The sequence below is a fragment of the Ranitomeya imitator genome, chromosome 9 (assembly GCF_032444005.1).
Source record: "Ranitomeya imitator isolate aRanImi1 chromosome 9, aRanImi1.pri, whole genome shotgun sequence".
Classification (NCBI taxonomy): Eukaryota; Metazoa; Chordata; class Amphibia; order Anura; family Dendrobatidae; genus Ranitomeya; species Ranitomeya imitator.
Genome location: NC_091290.1, coordinates 156,827,187 through 156,854,844, shown reverse-complemented (window position 1 = coordinate 156,854,844; position 27,658 = coordinate 156,827,187). Strand labels below are relative to the sequence as shown.

At 59.8% G+C, this 27,658-nt stretch overlaps 1 protein-coding gene across 4 annotated transcripts in view; it reads left to right on the top strand.

Annotated features, from left to right (window-relative positions):
• The first annotated feature begins 12,315 nt into the window (after positions 1-12,315).
• The window catches only part of LOC138649336 (anillin-like), a 52,202-nt gene continuing 36,859 nt past the window's right edge, over positions 12,316-27,658 (top strand). Inside the window, exons 1-10 of one of the 4 annotated variants that reach the window (XM_069739644.1) lie at positions 12,316-12,384; positions 16,967-17,020; positions 17,896-18,093; positions 18,196-18,248; positions 19,582-19,636; positions 19,742-19,863; positions 19,929-20,039; positions 20,158-20,244; positions 20,349-20,460; positions 20,572-20,637. In XM_069739644.1, the coding sequence (XP_069595745.1) occupies positions 16,987-17,020; positions 17,896-18,093; positions 18,196-18,248; positions 19,582-19,636; positions 19,742-19,863; positions 19,929-20,039; positions 20,158-20,244; positions 20,349-20,460; positions 20,572-20,637 (838 nt within the window). In that variant the 5' untranslated portion in view covers positions 12,316-12,384; positions 16,967-16,986. Of the gene's footprint in view, positions 12,407-16,966; positions 17,021-17,895; positions 18,094-18,195; positions 18,249-19,581; positions 19,637-19,741; positions 19,864-19,928; positions 20,040-20,157; positions 20,245-20,348; positions 20,461-20,571; positions 20,638-27,658 lie in introns of all 4 variants that reach the window. The other 3 variants (XM_069739642.1, XM_069739643.1, XM_069739645.1) reach the window with 3 other exon arrangements.

Here is a 27,658-nt window from a genome sequence, read left to right as displayed (position 1 = left end):
TCTCCCCCTTCCCTGTACACCGCCACCACACACAGACCCCCAGCATCTCCCCCTTCCCTGTACACCGCCACCACACACAGACCCCAGCATCTCCCCCTTCCCTGTACACCGCCACCACAGACCCCCAGCACCTCCCCCTTCCCTGTACAGCCCCCACCACACAGACCCCCAGCATCTCCCCCTTCCCGGTACACCCCCACCACACACAGACCCCCAGCATCTCCCCCTTCCCTGTACACCCCCACCACACACAGACCCCCAAGCACCTCCCCCTTCCCTGTACAGCCCCCACCACACACAGACCCCAGCATCTCCCCCTTCCCTGTACACCCCCACCACACAGACCCCCAGCACCTCCCCCTTCCCTGTACAGCCCCCACCACACAGACCCCCAGCACCTCCCCCTTCCCTGTACAGCCCCCACCACACAGACCCCCAGCATCTCCCCCTTCCCTGTACACCCCCACCACACACAGACCCCCAGCATCTCCCCCTTCCCTGTACACCCCCACCACACACAGACCCCCAAGCACCTCCCCCTTCCCTGTACAGCCCCCACCACACACAGACCCCAGCATCTCCCCCTTCCCTGTACACCGCCACCACACACAGACCCCCAGCATCTCCCCCTTCCCTGTACAGCCCCCACCACACACAGACCCCCAGCATCTCCCCCTTCCCTGTACAGCCCCCACCACACACAGACCCCAGCATCTCCCCCTTCCCTGTACAGCCCTCACCACACAGCCCCCCAGCATCTCCCCCTTCCCTGTACAGCCCCCACCACACACAGCCCCCCAGCATCTCCCCCTTCCCTGTACAGCTCCCACCACACACAGCCCCCAGCATCTCCCCCTTCCCTGTACAGCCCCCACCACACACAGCCCCCCAGCATCTCCCCCTTCCCTGTACAGCTCCCACCACACACAGACCTCCAGCATCTCCCCCTTCCCTGTACAGCCCCCACCACACACAGACCCCCAGCATCTCCCACTTCCCTGTACAGCCCCCACCACACAGACCCCCAGCATCTCCCCCTTCCCTGTACAGCCCCCACCACACAGACCCCCAGCACCTCCCCCTTCCCTGTACAGCCCTCACCACACAGACCCCCAGCATCTCCCCCTTCCCTGTACAGCCCCCACCACACACAGACCCCCAGCATCTCCCCCTTCCCTGTACAGCCCCCACCACAGATCCCCAGCATCTCCCCCTTCCCTGTACAGCCCCCACCACACACACACCCCCAGCATCTCCCCCTTCCCTGTACAGCCCCCACCACACACAGACCCCCAGCATCTCCCCCTTCCCTGTACAGCCCCCACCACACACAGACCTCAGCATCTCCCCCTTCCCTGTACAGCCCCCACCACACACAGACCTCCAGCATCTCCCCCTTCCCTGTACAGCCCCCACCACACACAGACCTCCAGCATCTCCCCCTTCCCTGTACAGCCCCCACCACAGATCCCCAGCATCTCCCCCTTCCCTGTACAGCCCCCACCACACACAGACCTCAGCATCTCCCCCTTCCCTGTACAGCCCCCACCACACAGACCCCCAGCATCTCCCACTTCCCTGTACAGCCCCCACCACACAGACCCCCAGCATCTCCCCCTTCCCTGTACAGCCCCCACCACACAGACCCCCAGCACCTCCCCCTTCCCTGTACAGCCCCCATCACACAGACCCCCAGCACCTCCCCCTTCCCTGTACAGCCCCCACCACACACAGACCTCCAGCATCTCCCCCTTCCCTGTACACCGCCACCACACACAGACCCCCAGCACCTCCCCCTTCCCTGTACAGCCCCCACCACACAGACCCCCAGCACCTCCCCCTTCCCTGTACAGCCCCCACCACACACAGACCCCAGCATCTCCCCCTTCCCTGTACACCCCCACCACACACAGACCCCAGCATCTCCCCCTTCCCTGTACACCCCCACCACACAGACCCCCAGCACCTCCCCCTTCCCTGTACAGCCCCCACCACACAGACCCCCAGCATCTCCCCCTTCCCTGTACACCCCCACCACACACAGACCCCCAGCATCTCCCCCTTCCCTGTACACCCCCACCACACACAGACCCCCAAGCACCTCCCCCTTCCCTGTACAGCCCCCACCACACACAGACCCCAGCATCTCCCCCTTCCCTGTACACCGCCACCACACACAGACCCCAGCATCTCCCCCTTCCCTGTACACCCCCACCACACACAGACCCCCAGCATCTCCCCCTTCCCTGTACACCGCCACCACACACAGACCCCCAGCATCTCTCCCTTCCCTGTACAGCCCCCACCACACACAGACCCCCAGCATCTCCCCCTTCCCTGTACAGCCCCCACCACACACAGACCCCAGCATCTCCCCCTTCCCTGTACAGCCCTCACCACACAGCCCCTCAGCATCTCCCCCTTCCCTGTACAGCCCCCACCACACACAGCCCCCCAGCATCTCCCCCTTCCCTGTACAGCTCCCACCACACACAGTCCCCAGCATCTCCCCCTTCCCTGTACAGCCCCCACCACACACAGCCCCCCAGCATCTCCCCCTTCCCTGTACAGCTCCCACCACACACAGACCTCCAGCATCTCCCCCTTCCCTGTACAGCCCCCACCACACACAGACCCCCAGCATCTCCCACTTCCCTGTACAGCCCCCACCACACAGACCCCCAGCATCTCCCCCTTCCCTGTACAGCCCCCACCACACAGACCCCCAGCACCTCCCCCTTCCCTGTACAGCCCTCACCACACAGACCCCCAGCATCTCCCCCTTCCCTGTACAGCCCTCACCACACACAGCCCCCAGCATCTCCCCCTTCCCTGTACAGCCCCCACCACACACAGACCCCCAGCATCTCCCACTTCCCTGTACAGCCCCCACCACACAGACCCCCAGCATCTCCCCCTTCCCTGTACAGCCCCCACCACACAGACCCCCAGCACCTCCCCCTTCCCTGTACAGCCCTCACCACACAGACCCCCAGCATCTCCCCCTTCCCTGTACAGCCCTCACCACACACAGACCCCAGCATCTCCCCCTTCCCTGTACAGCCCTCACCACACAGCCCCCCAGCATCTCCCCCTTCCCTGTACAGCCCTCACCACACACAGACCCCCAGCATCTCCCCCTTCCCTGTACAGCCCTCACCACACAGACCCCCAGCATCTCCCCCTTCCCTGTACAGCCCCCACCACACACAGACCCCCAGCATCTCCCCCTTCCCTGTACAGCCCCCACCACAGATCCCCAGCATCTCCCCCTTCCCTGTACAGCCCCCACCACACACAGACCTCCAGCATCTCCCCCTTCCCTGTACAGCCCCCACCACAGATCCCCAGCATCTCCCCCTTCCCTGTACAGCCCCCACCACACACACACCCCCAGCATCTCCCCCTTCCCTGTACAGCCCCCACCACACACAGACCCCCAGCATCTCCCCCTTCCCTGTACAGCCCCCACCACACACAGACCTCAGCATCTCCCCCTTCCCTGTACAGCCCCCACCACACACAGACCCCCAGCACCTCCCCCTTCCCTGTACAGCCCCCACCACACACAGACCTCCAGCATCTCCCCCTTCCCTGTACAGCCCCCACCACACACAGACCTCCAGCATCTCCCCCTTCCCTGTACAGCCCCCACCACAGATCCCCAGCATCTCCCCCTTCCCTGTACAGCCCCCACCACACACAGACCTCCAGCATCTCTCCCTTCCCTGTACAGCCCCCACCACACAGACCCCCAGCATCTCCCCCTTCCCTGTACAGCCCCCACCACACACAGACCTCAGCATCTCCCCCTTCCCTGTACAGCCCCCACCACACACAGACCTCCAGCATCTCCCCCTTCCCTGTACAGCCCCCACCACACACAGACCTCCAGCATCTCCCCCTTCCCTGTACAGCTCCCACCACAGATCCCCAGCATCTCCCCCTTCCCTGTACAGCCCCCACCACACACAGACCTCAGCATCTCCCCCTTCCCTGTACAGCCCCCACCACACAGACCCCCAGCATCTCCCACTTCCCTGTACAGCCCCCACCACACAGACCCCCAGCATCTCCCCCTTCCCTGTACAGCCCCCACCACACAGACCCCCAGCACCTCCCCCTTCCCTGTACAGCCCCCACCACAGACCCCCAGCACCTCCCCGTTCCCTGTACAGCCCCCACCACACACAGACCTCCAGCATCTCCCCCTTCCCTGTACACCGCCACCACACACAGACCCCCAGCACCTCCCCCTTCCCTGTACAGCCCCCACCACACAGACCCCCAGCACCTCCCCCTTCCCTGTACAGCCCCCACCACACACAGACCCCAGCATCTCCCCCTTCCCTGTACACCCCCACCACACACAGACCCCAGCATCTCCCCCTTCCCTGTACACCCCCACCACACAGACCCCCAGCACCTCCCCCTTCCCTGTACAGCCCCCACCACACAGACCCCCAGCACCTCCCCCTTCCCTGTACAGCCCCCACCACACAGACCCCCAGCATCTCCCCCTTCCCTGTACACCCCCACCACACACAGACCCCCAGCACCTCCCCCTTCCCTGTACAGCCCCCACCACACACAGACCTCCAGCATCTCCCCCTTCCCTGTACAGCCCCCACCACACACAGACCCCCCAGCACCTCCCCTTTCCCTGTACAGCCCCCACCACACACAGACCCCAGCACCTCCCCCTTCCCTGTACAGCCCCCACCACACACAGACCTCCAGCATCTCCCCCTTCCCTGTACAGCCCCCACCACACACAGACCCCCAGCATCTCCCCCTTCCCTGTACAGCCCCCACCACACACAGACCCCCAAGCACCTCCCCCTTCCCTGTACACCCCCACCACACACAGACCCCCAGCATCTCCCCCTTCCCTGTACACCGCCACCACACACAGACCCCCAGCATCTCCCCCTTCCCTGTACAGCCCCCACCACACACAGACCCCCAGCATCTCCCCCTTCCCTGTACAGCCCCCACCACACACAGACCCCCAGCATCTCCCCCTTCCCTGTACAGCTCCCACCACACACAGACCCCCAGCATCTCCCCCTTCCCTGTACAGCCCTCACCACACAGCCCCCCAGCATCTCCCCCTTCCCTGTACAGCCCCCACCACACACAGACCCCCAGCATCTCCCCCTTCCCTGTACAGCCCCCACCACACACAGACCCCAGCATCTCCCCCTTCCCTGTACAGCCCTCACCACACAGCCCCCCAGCATCTCCCCCTTCCCTGTACAGCCCCCACCACACAGACCCCCAGCACCTCCCCCTTCCCTGTACAGCCCCCACCACAAACAGACCCCCAGCATCTCCCCCTTCCCTGTACACCCCCACCACACACAGACCCCCAGCACCTCCCCCTTCCCTGTACAGCCCCCACCACACACAGACCTCCAGCATCTCCCCCTTCCCTGTACAGCCCCCACCACACACAGACCCCCAGCATCTCCCCCTTCCCTGTACAGCCCCCACCACACAGCCCCCCAGCATCTCCCCCTTCCCTGTACAGCCCCCACCACACACAGACCCCAGCATCTCCCCCTTCCCTGTACAGCTCCCACCACACACAGACCCCCAGCATCTCCCCCTTCCCTGTACAGCTCCCACCACACACAGACCCCCAAGCACCTCCCCCTTCCCTGTACAGCCCCCACCACACACAGACCCCAGCATCTCCCCCTTCCCTGTACACCGCCACCACACACAGACCCCAGCATCTCCCCCTTCCCTGTACACCCCCACCACACACAGACCCCCAGCATCTCCCCCTTCCCTGTACACCGCCACCACACACAGACCCCCAGCATCTCCCCCTTCCCTGTACAGCCCCCACCACACACAGACCCCCAGCACCTCCCCCTTCCCTGTACAGCCCCCACCACACACAGACCCCCAGCATCTCCCCCTTCCCTGTACAGCCCCCACCACACACAGACCCCCAGCATCTCCCCCTTCCCTGTACAGCTCTCACCACACACAGACCTCCAGCATCTCCCCCTTCCCTGTACAGCCCCCACCACACACAGACCCCCAGCATCTCCCCCTTCCCTGTACAGCCCCCACCACACACAGCCCCCCAGCATCTCCCCCTTCCCTGTACAGCTCTCACCACACAGCCCCCCAGCATCTCCCCCTTCCCTGTACAGCCCCCACCACACACAGACCCCCAGCATCTCCCCCTTCCCTGTACAGCTCCCACCACACACAGACCCCCAGCATCTCCCCCTTCCCTGTACAGCCCCCACCACACACAGACCCCCAGCATCTCCCCCTTCCCTGTACAGCCCCCACCACACACAGACCCCCAGCATCTCCCCCTTCCCTGTACAGCCCCCACCACACACAGACCCCCAGCATCTCCCCCTTCCCTGTACAGCCCTCACCACACAGACACCCAGCATCTCCACCTTCCCTGTACAGCCCCCACCACACACAGACCCCCAGCATCTCCCCCTTCCCTGTACAGCTCTCACCACACACAGACCTCCAGCATCTCCCCCTTCCCTGTACAGCCCCCACCACACACAGACCCCCAGCATCTCCCCCTTCCCTGTACAGCCCCCACCACACACAGACCCCCAGCATCTCCCCCTTCCCTGTACAGCCCCCACCACACACAGACCCCCAGCATCTCCCCCTTCCCTGTACAGCTCTCACCACACAGCCCCCCAGCATCTCCCCCTTCCCTGTACAGCCCCCACCACACACAGACCCCCAGCATCTCCCCCTTCCCTGTACAGCCCTCACCACACACAGACCCCCAGCATCTCCCCCTTCCCTGTACAGCCCCCACCACACACAGACCCCAGCATCTCCCCCTTCCCTGTACAGCCCCCACCACACACAGCCCCCCAGCATCTCCCCCTTCCCTGTACAGCCCCCACCACACACAGACCCCAGCATCTCCCCCTTCCCTGTACAGCCCCCACCACACACAGACCCCAGCATCTCCCCCTTCCCTGTACAGCCCCCACCACACACAGCCCCCCAGCATACAAGCAGGACCCCCTCTCTCCCCCACACACAGACCCCCAGCATCTCCCTCTTCCCTGTACAGCCCCCACCACACAGACCCCCAGCATCTCCCCCTTCCCTGTACAGCCCCCACCACACACAGCCCCCCAGCATCTCCCCCTTCCCTGTACAGCCCCCACCACACACAGCCCCCCAGCATCTCCCCCTTCCCTGTACAGCCCCCACCACACACAGCCCCCCAGCATCTCCCCCTTCCCTGTACAACCCTCACCACACACAGACCCCCAGCATCTCCCCCTTCCCTGTACAACCCTCACCACACACAGACCCCCAGCATCTCCCCCTTCCCTGTACAGCCCTCACCACACACAGACCCCCAGCACCTCCCCCTTCCCTGTACAGCCCCCACCACACACAGACCCCCAGCACCTCCCCCTTCCCTGTACAGCCCCCACCACACACAGCCCCCAGCATCTCCCCCTTCCCTGTACAACCCTCACCACACACAGACCCCCAGCATCTCCCCCTTCCCTGTACAACCCTCACCACACACAGCCCCCCAGCATCTCCCCCTTCCCTGTACAGCCCCCACCACACACAGACCCCCAGCATCTCCCCCTTCCCTGTACAGCCCCCACCACACACAGACCCCCAGCATCTCCCCCTTCCCTGTACAGCCCTCACCACACAGACCCCCAGCATCTCCCCCTTCCCTGTACAGCCCCCACCACACACAGACCCCAGCATCTCCCCCTTCCCTGTACACCGCCACCACACACAGACCCCAGCATCTCCCCCTTCCCTGTACACCCCCACCACACACAGACCCCCAGCATCTCCCCCTTCCCTGTACACCGCCACCACACACAGACCCCCAGCATCTCCCCCTTCCCTGTACAGCCCCCACCACACACAGACCCCCAGCACCTCCCCCTTCCCTGTACAGCCCCCACCACACACAGACCCCCAGCATCTCCCCCTTCCCTGTACAGCCCCCACCACACACAGACCCCCAGCATCTCCCCCTTCCCTGTACAGCTCTCACCACACACAGACCTCCAGCATCTCCCCCTTCCCTGTACAGCCCCCACCACACACAGACCCCCAGCATCTCCCCCTTCCCTGTACAGCCCCCACCACACACAGACCCCCAGCATCTCCCCCTTCCCTGTACAGCTCTCACCACACAGCCCCCCAGCATCTCCCCCTTCCCTGTACAGCCCCCACCACACACAGACCCCCAGCATCTCCCCCTTCCCTGTACAGCTCCCACCACACACAGACCCCCAGCATCTCCCCCTTCCCTGTACAGCCCCCACCACACACAGACCCCCAGCATCTCCCCCTTCCCTGTACAGCCCCCACCACACACAGACCCCCAGCATCTCCCCCTTCCCTGTACAGCCCCCACCACACACAGACCCCCAGCATCTCCCCCTTCCCTGTACAGCCCTCACCACACAGACCCCCAGCATCTCCCCCTTCCCTGTACAGCCCCCACCACACACAGACCCCCAGCATCTCCCCCTTCCCTGTACAGCTCTCACCACACACAGACCTCCAGCATCTCCCCCTTCCCTGTACAGCCCCCACCACACACAGACCCCCAGCATCTCCCCCTTCCCTGTACAGCCCCCACCACACACAGACCCCCAGCATCTCCCCCTTCCCTGTACAGCCCCCACCACACACAGACCCCCAGCATCTCCCCCTTCCCTGTACAGCTCTCACCACACAGCCCCCCAGCATCTCCCCCTTCCCTGTACAGCCCCCACCACACACAGACCCCCAGCATCTCCCCCTTCCCTGTACAGCCCTCACCACACACAGACCCCCAGCATCTCCCCCTTCCCTGTACAGCCCCCACCACACACAGACCCCAGCATCTCCCCCTTCCCTGTACAGCCCCCACCACACACAGCCCCCCAGCATACAAGCAGGACCCCCTCTCTCCCCCACACACAGACCCCCAGCATCTCCCTCTTCCCTGTACAGCCCCCACCACACAGACCCCCAGCATCTCCCCCTTCCCTGTACAGCCCCCACCACACACAGCCCCCCAGCATCTCCCCCTTCCCTGTACAGCCCCCACCACACACAGCCCCCCAGCATCTCCCCCTTCCCTGTACAGCCCCCACCACACACAGCCCCCCAGCATCTCCCCCTTCCCTGTACAACCCTCACCACACACAGACCCCCAGCATCTCCCCCTTCCCTGTACAACCCTCACCACACACAGACCCCCAGCATCTCCCCCTTCCCTGTACAGCCCCCACCACACACAGACCCCCAGCACCTCCCCCTTCCCTGTACAGCCCCCACCACACACAGACCCCCAGCACCTCCCCCTTCCCTGTACAGCCCTCACCACACACAGACCCCCAGCATCTCCCCCTTCCCTGTACAGCCCCCACCACACACAGACCCCCAGCATCTCCCCCTTCCCTGTACAGCCCCCCACCACACACAGACCCCAGCATCTCCCCCTTCCCTGTACAGCCCTCACCACACACAGACCCCAGCATCTCCCCCTTCCCTGTACAGCCCCCACCACACAGACCCCAGCATCTCCCCCTTCCCTGTACAGCCCCCATCACACACAGACCCCCAGCATCTCCCCCTTCCCTGTACAGCCCCCATCACACACAGACCTCCAGCATCTCCCCCTTCCCTGTACAGCCCCCACCACACACAGACCCCCAGCACCTCCCCCTTCCCTGTACAGCCCCCACCACACACAGACCCCCAGCATCTCCCCCTTCCCTGTACAGCCCTCACCACACACAGACCCCCAGCACCTCCCCCTTCCCTGTACAGCCCCCACCACACACAGACCCCCAGCACCTCCCCCTTCCCTGTACAGCCCCCACCACACACAGACCCCCAGCATCTCCCCCTTCCCTGTACAGCCCCCACCACACACAGACCTCCAGCATCTCCCCCTTCCCTGTACAGCCCCCACCACACACAGACCCCCAGCATCTCCCCCTTCCCTGTACAGCCCTCACCACACAGACCCCCAGCATCTCCCCCTTCCCTGTACAGCCCCCACCACACACAGACCCCAGCATCTCCCCCTTCCCTGTACAGCCCCCACCACACACAGCCCCCCAGCATACAAGCAGGACCCCCTCTCTCCCCCACACACAGACCCCCAGCATCTCCCCCTTCCCTGTACAGCCCCCACCACACAGACCCCCAGCATCTCCCCCTTCCCTGTACAGCCCCCACCACACACAGCCCCCCAGCATCTCCCCCTTCCCTGTACAGCCCCCACCACACACAGCCCCCCAGCATCTCCCCCTTCCCTGTACAGCCCCCACCACACACAGCCCCCCAGCATCTCCCCCTTCCCTGTACAACCCTCACCACACACAGACCCCCAGCATCTCCCCCTTCCCTGTACAACCCTCACCACACACAGACCCCCAGCATCTCCCCCTTCCCTGTACAGCCCCCACCACACACAGACCCCCAGCACCTCCCCCTTCCCTGTACAGCCCCCACCACACACAGACCCCCAGCACCTCCCCCTTCCCTGTACAGCCCCCACCACACACAGACCCCCAGCATCTCGCCCTTCCCTGTACAGCCCCCACCACACACAGACCCCCAGCATCTCCCCCTTCCCTGTACAGCCCCCACCACACACAGACCCCCAGCATCTCCCCCTTCCCTGTACAACCTTCACCACACACAGATCCCCAGCATCTCCCCCTTCCCTGTACAGCCCCCACCACACACAGCCCCCAGCATCTCCCCCTTCCCTGTACAGCCCTCACCACACACAGACCCCCAGCATCTCCCCCTTCCCTGTACAGCTCCCACCACACACAGACCCCAGCATCTCCCCCTTCCCTGTACAGCCCCCACCACACACAGACCTCCAGCATCTCCCCCTTCCCTGTACAGCCCCCACCACACACAGACCCCCAGCATCTCCCCCTTCCCTGTACAACCTTCACCACACACAGATCCCCAGCATCTCCCCCTTCCCTGTACAGCCCCCACCACACACAGCCCCCCAGCATCTCCCCCTTCCCTGTACAGCCCTCACCACACACAGACCCCCAGCATCTCCCCCTTCCCTGTACAGCTCCCACCACACACAGACCCCAGCATCTCCCCCTTCCCTGTACAGCCCCCACCACACACAGACCTCCAGCATCTCCCCCTTCCCTGTACAGCCCCCACCACACAGACCTCCAGCATCTCCCCCTTCCCTGTACAGCCCCCACCACACACAGACCCCAGCATCTCCCCCTTCCCTGTACAGCCCCCACCACACACAGACCCCCAGCATCTCCCCCTTCCCTGTACAGCCCCCACCACACACAGACCCCCAGCATCTCCCCCTTCCCTGTACAGCCCCCACCACACACAGACCCCAGCATCTCCCCCTTCCCTGTACAGCCCCCACCACACACAGACCCCCAGCATCTCCCCCTTCCCTGTACAGCCCCCACCACACACAGACCCCCAGCATCTCCCCCTTCCCTGTACAGCCCCCACCACACACAGACCTCCAGCATCTCCCCCTTCCCTGTACAGCCCCCACCACACAGACCCCCAGCATCTCCCCCTTCCCTGTACAGCCCCCACCACACACAGACCTCCAGCATCTCCCCCTTCCCTGTACAGCTCCCACCACACACAGACCCCCAGCATCTCCCCCTTCCCTGTACAGCTCCCACCACACACAGACCCCAGCATCTCCCCCTTCCCTGTACAGCCCCCACCACACACAGACCCCCAGCACCTCCCCCTTCCCTGTACAGCCCCCACCACACACAGACCCCCAGCATCTCCCCCTTCCCTGTACACCGCCACCACACACAGACCCCCAGCACCTCCCCCTTCCCTGTACAGCCCCCACCACACACAGCCCCCCAGCATACAAGCAGGACCCCCTCTCTCCCCCACACATACACAATCAGCCTGTAGACCCTCAGTGTAAAGTCTGTGGCCCCCTCACATGGGGATGACGTCAGCATGATCGACGCGGATGTAGCCTGCAGGGAACAGTAATACCGGGGAAGTCTATGGCGGCTGCACCCGGCTCCGCTGCTGCCTCGTACCCTAAGACACAAGAGCTGAGAACTCTGGTTCCGGATGCGTTCAGTCAGTCACAGCGCACAGTGCGGGCCGGCCCGGGTAGCTCCGCCCACTGTGGCTCCCGGTCACTGGTTGGATGTGGTCGGGTCACGTGGTGTTCTCTCTCCACTAGAGGGTGCGCGGCGGCAGACATTTTGGGTGGGATTGTGTTGTAATCAATGATAGCTGAGGAAAAAGTGCAGCCTCTAGTGCCGGAAGTCAGAGGCGCCGGAAGTCAGAGGCCTGGAAATTGGCGCCAAGATTGAACGCCGGGAATCCAATCCAGCTGAGGTGAGAGAACGCCGGTGGGGAGGTGAGAGACCGGGGGCGTCCTGTGTGTACGCCGTGCTGTCCTCCTCCCCCGGTCCTGTGTGTACACTGTACTGTCCTCCTCCCTCTGTACTGTGTGTACGCTGTGCTGTCCTCCTCCCCCGGTCCTGTGTGTACACTGTGCTGTCTTCCTCTCTCTGTACTGTGTGTACGCTGTGCTGTCCTCCTCCCCCGGTCCTGTGTGTACACTGTACTGTCCTCCTCCCTCTGTACTGTGTGTACGCTGTACTGTCCTCCTCCCCCGGTCCTGTTTGTACACTGTACTGTCCTCCTCCCTCTGTACTGTGTGTACGCTGTGCTGTCCTCCTCCCCCGGTCCTGTGTGCACACTGTGCTGTCCTCCTCCCTCTGTCCTGTGTGTACGCTGTGCTGTCCTCCTCCCCCGGTCCTGTGTGTACACTGTACTGTCCTCCTCCCTCTGTACTGTGTGTACGCTGTACTGTCCTCCTCCCCCGGTCCTGTTTGTACACTGTACTGTCCTCCTCCCTCTGTACTGTGTGTACGCTGTGCTGTCCTCCTCCCCCGGTCCTGTGTGCACACTGTGCTGTCCTCCTCCCTCTGTCCTGTGTGTACACTGTACTGTCCTCCTCCCCCGGTCCTGTTTGTACACTGTACTGTCCTCCTCCCTCTGTACTGTGTGTACGCCGTGCTGTCCTCCTCCGTCTGTCCTGTGTGTACACTGTACTGTCCTCCTCCCCCGGTCCTGTGTGCACACTGTGCTGTCCTCCTCCCTCTGTACTGTGTGTACGCTGTGCTGTCCTCCTTCCCCGGTCCTGTGTGTACGCTGTACTGTCCTCCTCCCTCTGTACTGTGTGTACACTGTGCTGTCCTCCTCCCTCTGTCCTGTGTGTACACTGTGCTGTCCTCCTCCCCCGGTCCTGTTTGTACACTGTACTGTCCTCCTCCCTCTGTACTGTGTGTACGCCGTGCTGTCCTCCTCCCTCTGTCCTGTGTGTACACTGTACTGTCCTCCTCCCCCGGTCCTGTGTGCACACTGTGCTGTCCTCCTCCCTCTGTACTGTGTGTACGCTGTGCTGTCCTCCTTCCCCGGTCCTGTGTGTACGCTGTACTGTCCTCCTCCCTCTGTCCTGTGTGTACACTGTACTGTCCTCCTCCCCCGGTCCTGTGTGTACACTGTACTGTCCTCCTCCCTCTGTCCTGTGTGTACGCTGTGCTGTCCTCCTCCCTCTGTCCTGTGTGTACACTGTACTGTCCTCCTCCCTCTGTACTGTGTGTACGCTGTGCTGTCCTCCTCCCTCTGTCCTGTGTGTACACTGTACTGTCCTCCTCCCCCGGTCCTGTGTGTACACTGTGCTGTCCTCCCTCTGTCCTGTGTGTACGCCGTGCTGTCCTCCTCCCCCGGTCCTGTGTACACTGTACTGTCCTCCCCCAGTCCTGTGTGTACGCTGTGCTGTCCTCCTCCCTCTGTCCTGTGTGTACTTTGTACTGTCCTCCTCCCTCTGTCCTGTGTGTACACTGTGCTGTCCTCCTCCCTCTGTCCTGTGTGTACACTGTACTGTCCTCCTCTCCCGGTCCTGTGTGTACACTGTGCTGTCCTCCTCCCCCGGTCCTGTGTGTACACTGTACTGTCCTCCTCTCCCGGTCCTGTGTGTACACTGTGCTGTCCTCCTCCCTCTGTCCTGTGTGTACACTGTGCTGTCCTCCTCCCTCTGTCCTGTGTGTACACTGTGCTGTCCTCCTCCCTCTGTCCTGTGTGTACACTGTACTGTCCTCCTCTCCCGGTCCTGTGTGTACACTGTGCTGTCCTCCTCCCCCGGTCCTGTGTGTACACTGTACTGTCCTCCTCTCCCGGTCCTGTGTGTACACTGTGCTGTCCTCCTCCCTCTGTCCTGTGTGTACACTGTGCTGTCCTCCTCCCTCTGTCCTGTGTGTACACTGTGCTGTCCTCCTCCCTCTGTCCTGTGTGCACACTGTGCTGTCCTCCTCCCTCTGTCCTGTGTGCACACTGTGCTGTCCTCCTCCCTCTGTCCTGTGTGCACACTGTGCTGTCCTCCTCCCTCTGTCCTGTGTACACTGTGCTGTCCTCCTCCCTCTGTCCTGTGTACACTGTGCTGTCCTCCTCCCTCTGTCCTGTGTGTACACTGTACTGTCCTCCTCTCCCGGTCCTGTGTGTACACTGTGCTGTCCTCCTCCCTCTGTCCTGTGTACACTGTGCTGTCCTCCTCCCTCTGTCCTGTGTGTACACTGTGCTGTCCTCCTCCCTCTGTCCTGTGTGTACACTGTGCTGTCCTCCTCTCCCGGTCCTGTGTGTACACTGTGCTGTCCTCCTCCCTCTGTCCTGTGTGTACACTGTGCTGTCCTCCTTCCTCTGTCCTGTGTACACTGTACTGTCTTCCTCCCTCTGTCCTGTGTACACTGTACTGTCTTCCTCCCTCTGTCCTGTGTGTACACTGTGCTGTCCTCCTCCCCCGCTCCTGTGTGCGCGCTGTGCTGTCCTCCTCCCCCGCTCCTGTGTGCACTCTGTGCTGTCCTCCTCCCTCTGTCCTGTGTGCACACTGTGCTGTCCTCCTCCCTCTGTCCTGTGTGCACACTGTGCTGTCCTCCTCCCTCTGTCCTGTGTACACTGTGCTGTCCTCCTCCCTCTGTCCTGTGTACACTGTGCTGTCCTCCTCCCTCTGTCCTGTGTGTACACTGTACTGTCCTCCTCTCCCGGTCCTGTGTGTACACTGTGCTGTCCTCCTCCCTCTGTCCTGTGTACACTGTGCTGTCCTCCTCCCTCTGTCCTGTGTGTACACTGTGCTGTCCTCCTCCCTCTGTCCTGTGTGTACACTGTGCTGTCCTCCTCTCCCGGTCCTGTGTGTACACTGTGCTGTCCTCCTCCCTCTGTCCTGTGTGTACACTGTGCTGTCCTCCTTCCTCTGTCCTGTGTACACTGTACTGTCTTCCTCCCTCTGTCCTGTGTACACTGTACTGTCTTCCTCCCTCTGTCCTGTGTGTACACTGTGCTGTCCTCCTCCCCCGCTCCTGTGTGCGCGCTGTGCTGTCCTCCTCCCCCGCTCCTGTGTGCGCGCTGTGCTGTCCTCCTCCCCCGCTCCTGTGTGCGCGCTGTGCTGTCCTCCCCCGCTCCTGTGTGCGCGCTGTGCTGTCCTCCTCCCCCGCTCCTGTGTGCGCGCTGTGCTGTCCTCCTCCCCCGCTCCTGTGTGCGCGCTGTGCTGTCCTCCTCCCCCGCTCCTGTGTGTGTGCTGTCCTCCTCCCCCGCTCCTGTGTGTGTGCTGTCCTCCTCCCCCGCTCCTGTGTGCGCGCTGTGCTGTCCTCCTCCCCCGCTCCTGTGTGCGCGCTGTGCTGTCCTCCTCCCCCGCTCCTGTGTGCGCGCTGTGCTGTCCTCCTCCCCGCTCCTGTGTGCGCGCTGTGCTGTCCTCCTCCCCCGCTCCTGTGTGCGCGCTGTGCTGTCCTCCTCCCCCGCTCCTGTGTGCGCGCTGTGCCGTCCTCCTCCCCCGCTCCTGTGTGCGCGCTGTGCCGTCCTCCTCCCCCGCTCCTGTGTGCGCGCTGTGCCGTCCTCCTCCCCCGCTCCTGTGTGCGCGCTGTGCCGTCCTCCTCCCCCGCTCCTGTGTGCGCGCTGTGCCGTCCTCCTCCCCCGCTCCTGTGTGCGCGCTGTGCCGTCCTCCTCCCCCGCTCCTGTGTGCGCGCTGTGCCGTCCTCCTCCCCCGCTCCTGTGTGCGCGCTGTGCCGTCCTCCTCCCCCGCTCCTGTGTGCGCGCTCTGCCGTCCTCCTCCCCCGCTCCTGTGTGCGCGCTGTGCCGTCCTCCTCCCCCGCTCCTGTGTGCGCGCTGTGCCGTCCTCCTCCCCCGCTCCTGTGTGCGCGCTGTGCCGTCCTCCTCCCCCGCTCCTGTGTGCGCGCTGTGCCGTCCTCCTCCCCCGCTCCTGTGTGCGCGCTGTGCCGTCCTCCTCCCCCGCTCCTGTGTGCGCGCTGTGCCGTCCTCCTCCCCCGCTCCTGTGTGCGCGCTGTGCCGTCCTCCTCCCCCGCTCCTGTGTGCGCGCTGTGCCGTCCTCCTCCCCCGCTCCTGTGTGCGCGCTGTGCCGTCCTCCTCCCCCGCTCCTGTGTGCGCGCTGTGCCGTCCTCCTCCCCCGCTCCTGTGTGCGCGCTGTGCCGTCCTCCTCCCCCGCTCCTGTGTGCGCGCTGTGCCGTCCTCCTCCCCCGCTCCTGTGTGCGCGCTGTGCCGTCCTCCTCCCCCGCTCCTGTGTGCGCGCTGTGCCGTCCTCCTCCCCCGCTCCTGTGTGCGCGCTGTGCCGTCCTCCTCCCCCGCTCCTGTGTGCGCGCTGTGCCGTCCTCCTCCCCCGCTCCTGTGTGCGCGCTGTGCCGTCCTCCTCCCCCGCTCCTGTGTGCGCGCTGTGCCGTCCTCCTCCCCCGCTCCTGTGTGCGCGCTCTGCCGTCCTCCTCCCCCGCTCCTGTGTGCGCGCTCTGCCGTCCTCCTCCCCCGCTCCTGTGTGCGCGCTCTGCCGTCCTCCTCCCCCGCTCCTGTGTGCGCGCTGTGCCGTCCTCCTCCCTTACACAAGAGTGAAAATCTACTCTCCCGATCTTTTCAGGACGTTGCTGACATCGGAGGATGGAGATGAAGCGTGCGCCTCTGAAGCTTCTGTGTGAGTTGTGGGTGATGGTGGGGTCTGACGGGGCGGCCGGCAGAGGGGCCTGGGGGGCGGCCTCGAGGAAGGGTCTGGGGTGGGCGACCTGATCTAGGGGTGTGGAGGGGTCTGGCTGGTGGGCCTGGCGGAGGGGTCTGGCTGGTGGGCCTGGCGGAGGGGTCTGGCTGGGCGGCCTGGCGGAGGGGTCTGGCTGGGCGGCCTGGCGGAGGGGTCTGGCTGGGCGGCCTGGCGGAGGGGTCTGGCTGGGCGGCCTGGCGGAGGGGTCTGGCTGGTGGGCCTGGCGGAGGGGTCTGGCTGGTGGGCCTGGCGGAGGCGTCTGGCTGGTGGGCCTGGCGGAGGGGTCTGGCTGGTGGGCCTGGCGGAGGGGTCTGGCTGGTGGGCCTGGCGGAGGGGTCTTGTTGGTGGGCCTGGCGGAGGGGTCTTGTTGGTGGGCCTGGCGGAGGGGTCTTGTTGGTGGGCCTGGCGGAGGGGTCTGGCTGGTGGGCCTGACGGAGGGGTCTGGCTGGTGGGCCTGGCGGAGGGGTCTTGTTGGTGGGCCTGGCGGAGGCGTCTGGCTGGTGGGCCTGGCGGAGGGGTCTGGCTGGTGGGCCTGACGGAGGGGTCTGGCTGGTGGGCCTGGCGGAGGGGTCTTGTTGGTGGGCCTGGCGGAGGCGTCTGGCTGGTGGGCCTGGCGGAGGGGTCTGGCTGGTGGGCCTGGCGGAGGGGTCTGGCTGGTGGGCCTGGCGGAGGGGTCTTGTTGGTGGGCCTGGCGGAGGGGTCTTGTTGGTGGGCCTGGCGGAGGGGTCTGGCTGGTGGGCCTGACGGAGGGGTCTGGCTGGTGGGCCTGGCGGAGGGGTCTGCTGGCATCTGACTTTATCTTTTGACCCCTCCAGATTCGGGCAATGAGTCACCAAGGAGAACTCGCCTCGCTACAGTTAAAGTTGAAGCCGAAAACGTGGACCCTGAGGCCTCGTCCAATGGGGGCCGGACATCACTGCTGCGTCTGACTGAGCTGGAGGTGAAGCCGGACACCCCCATTATCCCGTCAGTGCGGAGCCGCATCCAGATGATGGAGGGGACGAGCAGGACAGGTACGAGGCCCCACATCACCTGAATTACTACTCCCATCATCTCACCTGTTCATCGCTCTTTGGTGGCTTCTTCTGTTCCTACGTCTTCCTTTCTTTATGCAGACGGCGCTCAGGGTGTCCGAGAAGAATCGTTGTCCTATATAGAGGGCGAGAAGGTGAGTGCCCACGGCTGCGCCTTCCATTGCTGTGTGCCCCCGGTCCTGCGCCTTCCATTGCTGTGTGCCCCCGGTCCTGCGCCTTCCATTGCTGTGTGCCCCCGGCTGTGCCTTCCATTGCTGTGTGCCCACGGTCCTGCGCCTTCCATTGCTGTGTGCCCCCGGTGCTGCGCCTTCCATTGCTGTGTGCCCCCGGTGCTGCGCCTTCCATTGCTGTGTGCCCCCGGTGCTGCGCCTTCCATTGCTGTGTGCCCCCGGTGCTGCGCCTTCCATTGCTGTGTGCCCCCGGTGCTGCGCCTTCCATTGCTGTGTGCCCCCGGTGCTGCGCCTTCCATTGCTGTGTGCCCCCGGTGCTGCGCCTTCCATTGCTGTGTGCCCCCGGTGCTGCGCCTTCCATTGCTGTGTGCCCCCGGTGCTGCGCCTTCCATTGCTGTGTGCCCCCGGTGCTGCGCCTTCCATTGCTGTGTGCCCCCGGCGCTGCGCCTTCCATTGCTGTGTGCCCCCGGTGCTGCGCCTTCCATTGCTGTGTGCCCCCGGCGCTGCGCCTTCCATTGCTGTGTGCCCCCGGCGCTGCGCCTTCCATTGCTGTGTGCCCCCGGCGCTGCGCCTTCCATTGCTGTGTGCCCCCGGCGCTGCGCCTTTCATTGCTGTGTGCCCCCGGCGCTGCGCCTTCCATTGCTGTGTGCCCCCGGCGCTGCGCCTTCCATTGCTCTGCGCCTTCCATTGCTCTGCGCCCCCGGTGCTGCGCCTTCCATTGCTGTGTGCCCCCGGTGCTGCGCCTTCCATTGCTGTGTGCCCCCGGTGCTGCGCCTTCCATTGCTGTGTGCCCCCGGCGCTGCGCCTTCCATTGCTGTGTGCCCCCGGTGCTGCGCCTTCCATTGCTGTGTGCCCCCGGCGCTGCGCCTTCCATTGCTGTGTGCCCCCGGCGCTGCGCCTTCCATTGCTGTGTGCCCCCGGCGCTGCGCCTTCCATTGCTGTGTGCCCCCGGCGCTGCGCCTTCCATTGCTGTGTGCCCCCGGCGCTGCGCCTTCCATTGCTGTGTGCCCCCGGCGCTGCGCCTTCCATTGCTGTGTGCCCCCGGCGCTGCGCCTTCCATTGCTGTGTGCCCCCGGCGCTGCGCCTTCCATTGCTGTGTGCCCCCGGTGCTGCGCCTTCCATTGCTGTGCCCCGGTCCTGTGCTCCCCCCTTCCTGCTCTCACCTGGCTGTACTTGTGCCCCCTCCACTTTCCTGTGCCTTGTCCTTACCCGACCCCCTGGCATTTGGCCCCGTGTACACTGTGGATGCCGCCCTTGTACTGTTCTGCTGTGTGATGATCCTGCTCTTCCTCCTCAGAGTGTCTCGGGGATGTTGGATCCGGCAGCAGAGGAAGCCGCGGAGCCTTTGGCCGGTAACCATTGGGAGGGAGGCAATGCTGGCGGAGGCTGTGTGCTCTGCTGGACGGGGCTGCGCCCACTGGGGCCCGGACCTCACACTTCTTGTTCTCCTTTTCCAGGGCTGTCTCCATGTGACTGGGCATTGGAAGAGCGTGTCCTGGCTGTGACCCACAGCACCCTCCGTTCTTCACACGAAGAGGTTGAGCCTCCAAGTACAGAGACGGCCAGCCGCCTCCGGCAGGTGAGAGCTGTGGGGCCTGCTGCGGCCATGGTTCTCCGCTCACACCACTAATCTATTGTCTCCAGGAGCGTCAGGAAGAGTTGGCCATGCTGTGCACTGTGATTGACCGCAGCAACCCCTGGAGAGCGGCATCCATGAGGCGGCCACAGAAGAGGACCCTGGACCCGGCCAGTCAGGTAAGATAGTGGGTGGGGGTCACATGGGTGAGATTGCGCCTCCTGTGTGGTGTAAGGGGCACTACTTGTGAAATGCTGCCCATTTCATGGACCTGAATCGTCCCTCACTGGTCTCCAGGACCTCAGCGGAGGGAAGCGAAGACGGCGGGTCAGAGTCGGGCGCGGGAGCGTGAAAATGGGCCCCGTGTTGGATTCAGATTCCAGTGTAAGTGATGTTGTCATATGGAGGGTGTTCGAGCAGAGGCCACAAACATACACGCCGTGCACAGTACTTGCTCCGCTCACGCCTCTCGTGTCCTCCATGTGTAGGGATCGGAGTGCGTGGAGCTGTCTCTGGAGGGCAACGATGGATCCGGAGAGCTGTCCGATGATAGATATGTCTCCTCTCTTGAAGTGCGCCTCCGTAGATCGTGTGATTCTGGTGAGGTCTGCTCCTGTCCCCTGGGGGGTAATGTATGGTGATGGGGGCAGGTAATGGACGTGTGATGCTGTTACCCTCAGTACGCCCACTACATGAGATGTTTTTTTCCAGACTCTCTTACCCCAGAAGATCCTCCATCCTTTATCTGTGAAGCTGCAGATAGCGGGTCTCCAGCAGGTATGTGCTGTGTGTGGTGGTCTTCTGTACAGCTATACGGGCTGTGTGTGCTCCTGTCCATCATACAGGCCGCTCATCACTTTAGTGAAGATGCAAGGTACATGACGGGGGGAATTTGGATATTTCTACCATCCTTCAGGGGCCGTACAAACTGCGCCCACAAAGTCCACCCTGGCACTGGTGTCAGGACGTAATCTTTCATTGCATGCCCTTCAGTGTTCAGTAGTGAGCACCGTGTGTGCTAACAGAGCAAGAAGAAATTACTGAGCTAGTGGCCATCAAAATACAGCTCTGCCCAAGGATGCGGTCCCTGAGAATCTGCTCCAGGGCCTGATACAAGGTCATCAAGGCCTGTAAATGGCCCGGGGGCCTGAGGTTCCTCACCCCTGGTATATGAAATGATGGTGTGAGCAAAATCCACACTTCTGTGCCTTTTTAGCTCCAAATTAATAAGACTTGTAGGAGCACTTGGGAAGTCAATCCAGCCCAGCCTTGTATGGTGTACTCAGGGCTTCTGCTTCATTATCACATACAAGCTACTGAAGTATCAGACAAAGGAAAGTTCCCTCCTCAGTGCAGGGGCATGGACAGCTGTGAGACTACACCCACACCCCTCCCAAATCACTAAAGAAGTTAGACAAGATGGCGACCACAGGCCTATAATGGTCTGTCCTCAGTTATTTAGGAGCGCTTTACTGGTGTTCTCAGGAGTTTACTACCTGCTTCACCCGAGCTCCTGACTACACTGGATATCTTCTAGGCTGGGGTCCATAATATACAAACAGGGGTCTGACAAGGTTTCCATTACAACTGGGCTCCATTACCTTGGGTACAGCGCATCAGGCCCTAAAAATCCTGGTGGATGCCCGACCGTGCAGTGTAGGGTGGCACTCTAGTTTCTATGGTATGCCACCCCACTCTGCGGAGGCTGACCCTAATGTACCCGAAGGCCTAATGTGTTGTAAAGTATAATAGGTATCCGGAACATGGGGTATCTGAGTGCATATTGTCACGCACACTGAGCTCTGCTGCATCCGAGAGCGGAGAACAGACACGCTGCGTGCCATTCCCACCCCCATCTTCTCACTCTGCCTGTGTGTGTGCTTCAAAACCCTCACTAGAATCATTGAAGTTTTATGGCTTTTAGCTGCAAATACCAGACTCTGAAAACTGCTCATTCCCTCCTCCCAACCATTACCAGCCAAAACTGGTATAGCCACTTCCAAACTGCAGGCATTTTTGTTCTATTAACGGGAGAGATCGGGGCACCGATCCGGGCTAGAGATATAAGAATTATATATTCTGGATGTCCATCGATTGATAGATCTCTCACTGAAAGTGCTAGCAGCTAAACGCATTAAGGTCAAAGTGCGGATTTCTCAGTAAGCCATTTAGGTAATCACTCCGTCTTTACACTTAAAAGAATCCCCATGATGTGGGGCACATTTCTGAACATTGTATCTTTCGTATACGAGATTCACACAGTGAGTTAGGCATGAAAATAGTTTTCATATTTCTGAGAAGAGGGGTGCATTTCATAACTCGGCTCACTCAGTGATGTCCCGACGAGAGGGCATATCTTAACCTTGGTGAGTTGTGAGTCAGTCTTGACCCAGGAAGAGTTATCAGCAGCTCTGCCAGCTGCCCTTATGCATCTAGATGTGTGCATCCTCCATAGCACACGGTTTGCCATGATCTGAAATATGAGAGAAATGTACCGTAAGTTTTCTTTATTTGTGATTGCATTGTACATATGATGTCTTCCTTATAATATCTTTTTATACTTTGTAAACACTGCCTACCTTTTTTTTGGAGTAAAATAAGTAGGAATTAGTTCTACTGGTAATGTAGTTTCCAGGAGTCCATCATGACAGCACCACCAGGAGGTTGTCCTTCATATCCTTGATTAGGGACAGGGAAGAGGTTAAATAGCCCCTCCCCACCTCTACCCTTCAGTGTCTTCTCTAAGTACCACAGCAGGATGGATGCAATGCTATTTTATTAAATTTCCATTACAAATGTTTACACCACATCAGATAGATGGGAAATATACGGGAGAGAATAAAAGGAGTGCTGTCAGGATGGACTCCTGGAAACTACCGTATATACTCCGAGTATAAGCCGAGATTTTCAGCCCAAAAAAATGGTCTGAAAGTGCCCCTCTTGGCTTATAATCGAGTCATGGAAGGCGGGGGGGTCGGCGGGTGAGGGGGAGTGACGCTTGTCAAATACTTTCCTGCTCCTGACGCGGTCCCCGCATGTCCCACAGTCTTCGGGAGCAGCAGCTTCTTCCCCTGTTAAGTGGTCGCCGTTACCGCTCATTACTGTAATGAATATGCGGCTCCACCTCCTACAGGGGTGGAGCCGCATATTCATTACTGTAATGAGCGGTGCCACGTGACCACTCACTAAAGGAAGAAGCTGCCGCTCCCGGAGATGTGGGACATGCGGGGACCGTGCTGGGAGCAGGTGAGTATGTCATATTCACCTTTCCGCGTTCCACCGACGCTCCTTCTTCTGCGTCCTCTGCAGTGACTGTCCAGGTCAGAGAGAGCGATGACGTGTTAATGTGCGCGCCGCCCTCTGGCTGAACAGTCAGTGCGGAGAGAAGGGACGCTGAGGAGCAGCGACGACAGGTGAGTATGTCATATTCACCTTTCCACGTCCCACCGACGCTCCGTCCTCTGCAGTGACTGTCCAGGTCAGAGGGAGCGATGACGTGTTAGTGTGCGCGCCGCCCTCTGCCTGAACAGTCAGTGCGGAGAGAAGGGACGCTGAGGAGCAGCGACGACAGGTGAGTATGTCATATTCACCTTTCCACGTCCCACCGACGCTCCGTCCTCTGCAGTGACTGTCCAGGTCAGAGGGAGCGATGACGTGTTAGTGTGCGCGCCGCCCTCTGCCTGAACAGTCAGTGCGGAGAGACGGGACGCTGAGGAGCAGCGGGCAGCGACGACAGGTGAGTATGTCATATTCACCTTTCCACGTTCCACCGACGCTCCTTCTTCTGCGTCCTCTGCAGTGACTGTCCAGGTCAGAGAGAGCGATGACGTGTTAATGTGCGCGCCGCCCTCTGGCTGAACAGTCAGTGCGGAGAGAAGGGACGCTGAGGAGCAGCGACGACAGGTGAGTATGTCATATTCACCTTTCCACGTCCCACCGACGCTCCGTCCTCTGCAGTGACTGTCCAGGTCAGAGGGAGCGATGACGTGTTAGTGTGCGCGCCGCCCTCTGCCTGAACAGTCAGTGCGGAGAGAAGGGACGCTGAGGAGCAGCGACGACAGGTGAGTATGTCATATTCACCTTTCCACGTCCCACCGACGCTCCGTCCTCTGCAGTGACTGTCCAGGTCAGAGGGAGCGATGACGTGTTAGTGTGCGCGCCGCCCTCTGCCTGAACAGTCAGTGCGGAGAGACGGGACGCTGAGGAGCAGCGGGCAGCGACGACAGGTGAGTATGTCATATTCACCTTTCCACGTTCCACCGACGCTCCGTCTTCTGCGTCCTCTGCAGTGACTGTCCAGGTCAGAGGGAGCAATGACGTGTTAGTGTGCGCGCCGCCCTCTGGCTGAACATATACAAGGCTTAAACAATGACGCTTCCCAAACCAATATTGAATGCAAACAGAGGAAGCATATGCCTATAATAAAATTTCAAAAAACTTTATTAAAGATTAACCAAATAATATGTAAAGGTTTCTTTTTTAAAAAGATGAAAATACAAATACAAAAGAACTACCACCAGAACAGGTTGTATACCCCAAAATATGAGATCAATGTCTCCATAAATAACCACTGAAATACTATGTATGTAAGTTACATGTGTAGACCCAATAGTGTGGGGAGAAACACAGTGCATCCCCATGCCTATGATTGCCCTATACAGTACAATGATCAAATAAAGTGCATGGTGCTCATCCAGGGGCCACCACAACATATACATTGCACATTAATCGCAGTCAAAACAAATTCATAGGGCAGAAGCAGCTCTTAATATAATATTAGTAAAGGTCATCACAAGTGAAAGTAGGAGATCAGTTCACATTAGTAAGAGTATGAATAGGGTATACGACCTAGTCTGGTAGTGTGGGTCCCCGACGCGCGTTTCGCATGCAGGTTCTTCCAGGGGGGTTTTCCATTGGGTCTACACATGTAACTTACATAGTATTTCAGTGGTTATTTATGGAGACATTGATCTCATAGTTTGGGGTATACAACCTGTTCTGGTGGTAGTTCTTTTGTATTTGTATCTTCATCTTATCTGGTTAATCTTTAATAAAGTTGTTTGAAATTTTATTATAGGCATATGCTTCCTTTTTCCTCTGCCTGAACAGTCAGTGCGGAGAGACGGGACGCTGAGGAGCAACGAGAGGTGAGTATGTCATTTTTTTTATTATATATATTATTTATTTTTTAAGGGCAGCAGCAGCCTTACATGTGGCACAATGCTATATGGAGCATCTATGGGGCTTTAAGAACTGCATGGAGCATTATATGGGGCATCTATGGGGCCATAACGGCATGGGGCATCTATAGGGCCATAATGGCATGGAGCATTATATGGGGCCATAACGGCATGGAGCATTATATGGGGCCATAATGGCATGGAGTATTATAAGGAGCATTATATGGGGCCATAATGGCATGGAGTATTATAAGGAGCATTATATGGGGCCATAATGGCATGGAGTATTATAAGGAGCATTATATGGGGCCATAATGGCATGGAGTATTATAAGGAGCATTATATGGGGCCATAATGGCATGGAGTATTATAAGGAGCATTATATGGGGCCATAACTGCATGGAGCATTATATGGGGCCATAATGGCATGGAGCATTATATGGGGCATCTATGGGGCCATACTGGCATGGAGTATTATGAGGAGCATTATATGGGGCCATAATGGCATGGAGTATTATAAGGAGCATTATATGGGGCCATAACTGCATGGAGCATTATATGGAGCATTATATGGGGCATCTATGGGGCCATAATGGCATGGAGTATTATAAGGAGCATTATATGGGGCCATAATGGCATGGAGCATTATATGGGGCATCTATGGGGCCATAATGGCATGGAGTATTATGAGGAGCATTATATGGGGCCATAATGGCATGGAGCATTATATGAAGCCATAATAGCATGGAGTATTATAAGGAGCATTATATGGGGCCATAATGGCATGGAGTATTATAAGGAGCATTATATGGGGCCATAACTGCATGGAGTATTATATGGAGCATTATATGGGGCCATAACTGCATGGAGCATTATATGGGGCCATAATGGCATGGAGCATTATAAGGAGCATTATATGGGGCCATAATGGCATGGAGTATTATAAGGAGCATTATATGGGGCCATAATGGCATGGAGTATTATAAGGAGCATTATATGGGGCCATAACTGCATGGAGTATTATATGGAGCATTATATGGGGCCATAACTGCATGGAGCATTATATGGGGCCATAATGGCATGGAGCATTATATGGGGCATCTATGGGGCCATAATGGCATGGAGTATTATAAGGAGCATTATATGGGGCCATAACTGCATGGAGCATTATATGGGGCCATAATGGCATGGAGTATTATAAGGAGCATTATATGGGGCCATAATGGCATGGAATATTATAAGGAGCATTATATGGGGCCATAACTGCATGGAGCATTATATGGGGCCATAATGGCATGGAGCATTATATGGGGCATCTATGGGGCCATAATGGCATGGAGTATTATATGGGGCCATAATGGCATGGAGTATTAAAAGGAGCATTATATGGGGCCATAACTGCATGGAGCATTAAATGGGGCCATAATGGCATGGAGCATTATATGGGGCATCTATGGGGCCACAATGGCATGGAGTATTATAAGGAGCATTATATGGGGCCATAATGGCATGGAGTATTATAAGGAGCATTATATGGGGCCATAATGGCATGGAGTATTATAAGGAGCATTATATGGGGCCATAACTGCATGGAGCATTATATGGGGCCATAATGGCATGGAGCATTATATGGGGCCATAACGGCATGGAGCATTATGTGGGGCATCTATGGAGCCATAATGGCATGGAGTATTATAAGGAGCATTATATGGGGCCATAATGGCATGGAGCATTATATGGGGCATCTATGGGGCCATAATGGCATGGAGTATTATAAGGAGCATTATATGGGGCCATAATGGCATGGAGTATTATATGGGGCCATAATGGCATGGAGTATTATAAGGAGCATTATATGGGGCCATAACTGCATGGAGCATTATATGGGGCCATAATGGCATGGAGCATTATATGGGGCATCTATGGGGCCATACTGGCATGGAGTATTATGAGGAGCATTATATGGGGCCATAATGGCATGGAGTATTATAAGGAGCATTATATGGGGCCATAACTGCATGGAGCATTATATGGAGCATTATATGGGGCATCTATGGGGCCATAATGGCATGGAGTATTATAAGGAGCATTATATGGGGCCATAATGGCATGGAGTATTATAAGGAGCATTATATGGGGCCATAATGGCATGGAGTATTATAAGGAGCATTATATGGGGCCATAACTGCATGGAGCATTATATGGGGCCATAATGGCATGGAGCATTATATGGGGCATCTATGGGGCCATAATGGCATGGAGTAGTATAAGGAGCATTATATGGGGCATCTATGGGGCCATAATGGCATGGAGTATTATAAGGAGCATTATATGGGGCCATAACGGCACGGAGCATTATATGGGGCCATAATGGCATGGAGTATTGTAAGGAGCATTATATGGGGCCATAATGGCATGGAGTATTATAAGGAGCATTATATGGGGCCATAAGTGCATGGAGCATTATATGGGGCCATAAGTGCATGGAGCATTATATGGGGCCATAATGGCATGGAGCATTATATGGGGCCATAATGGCATGGAGCATTATATGGGGCCATAATGGCATGGAGCATTATATGGGGCCATAACGGCATGGAGCATTATGTGGGGCATCT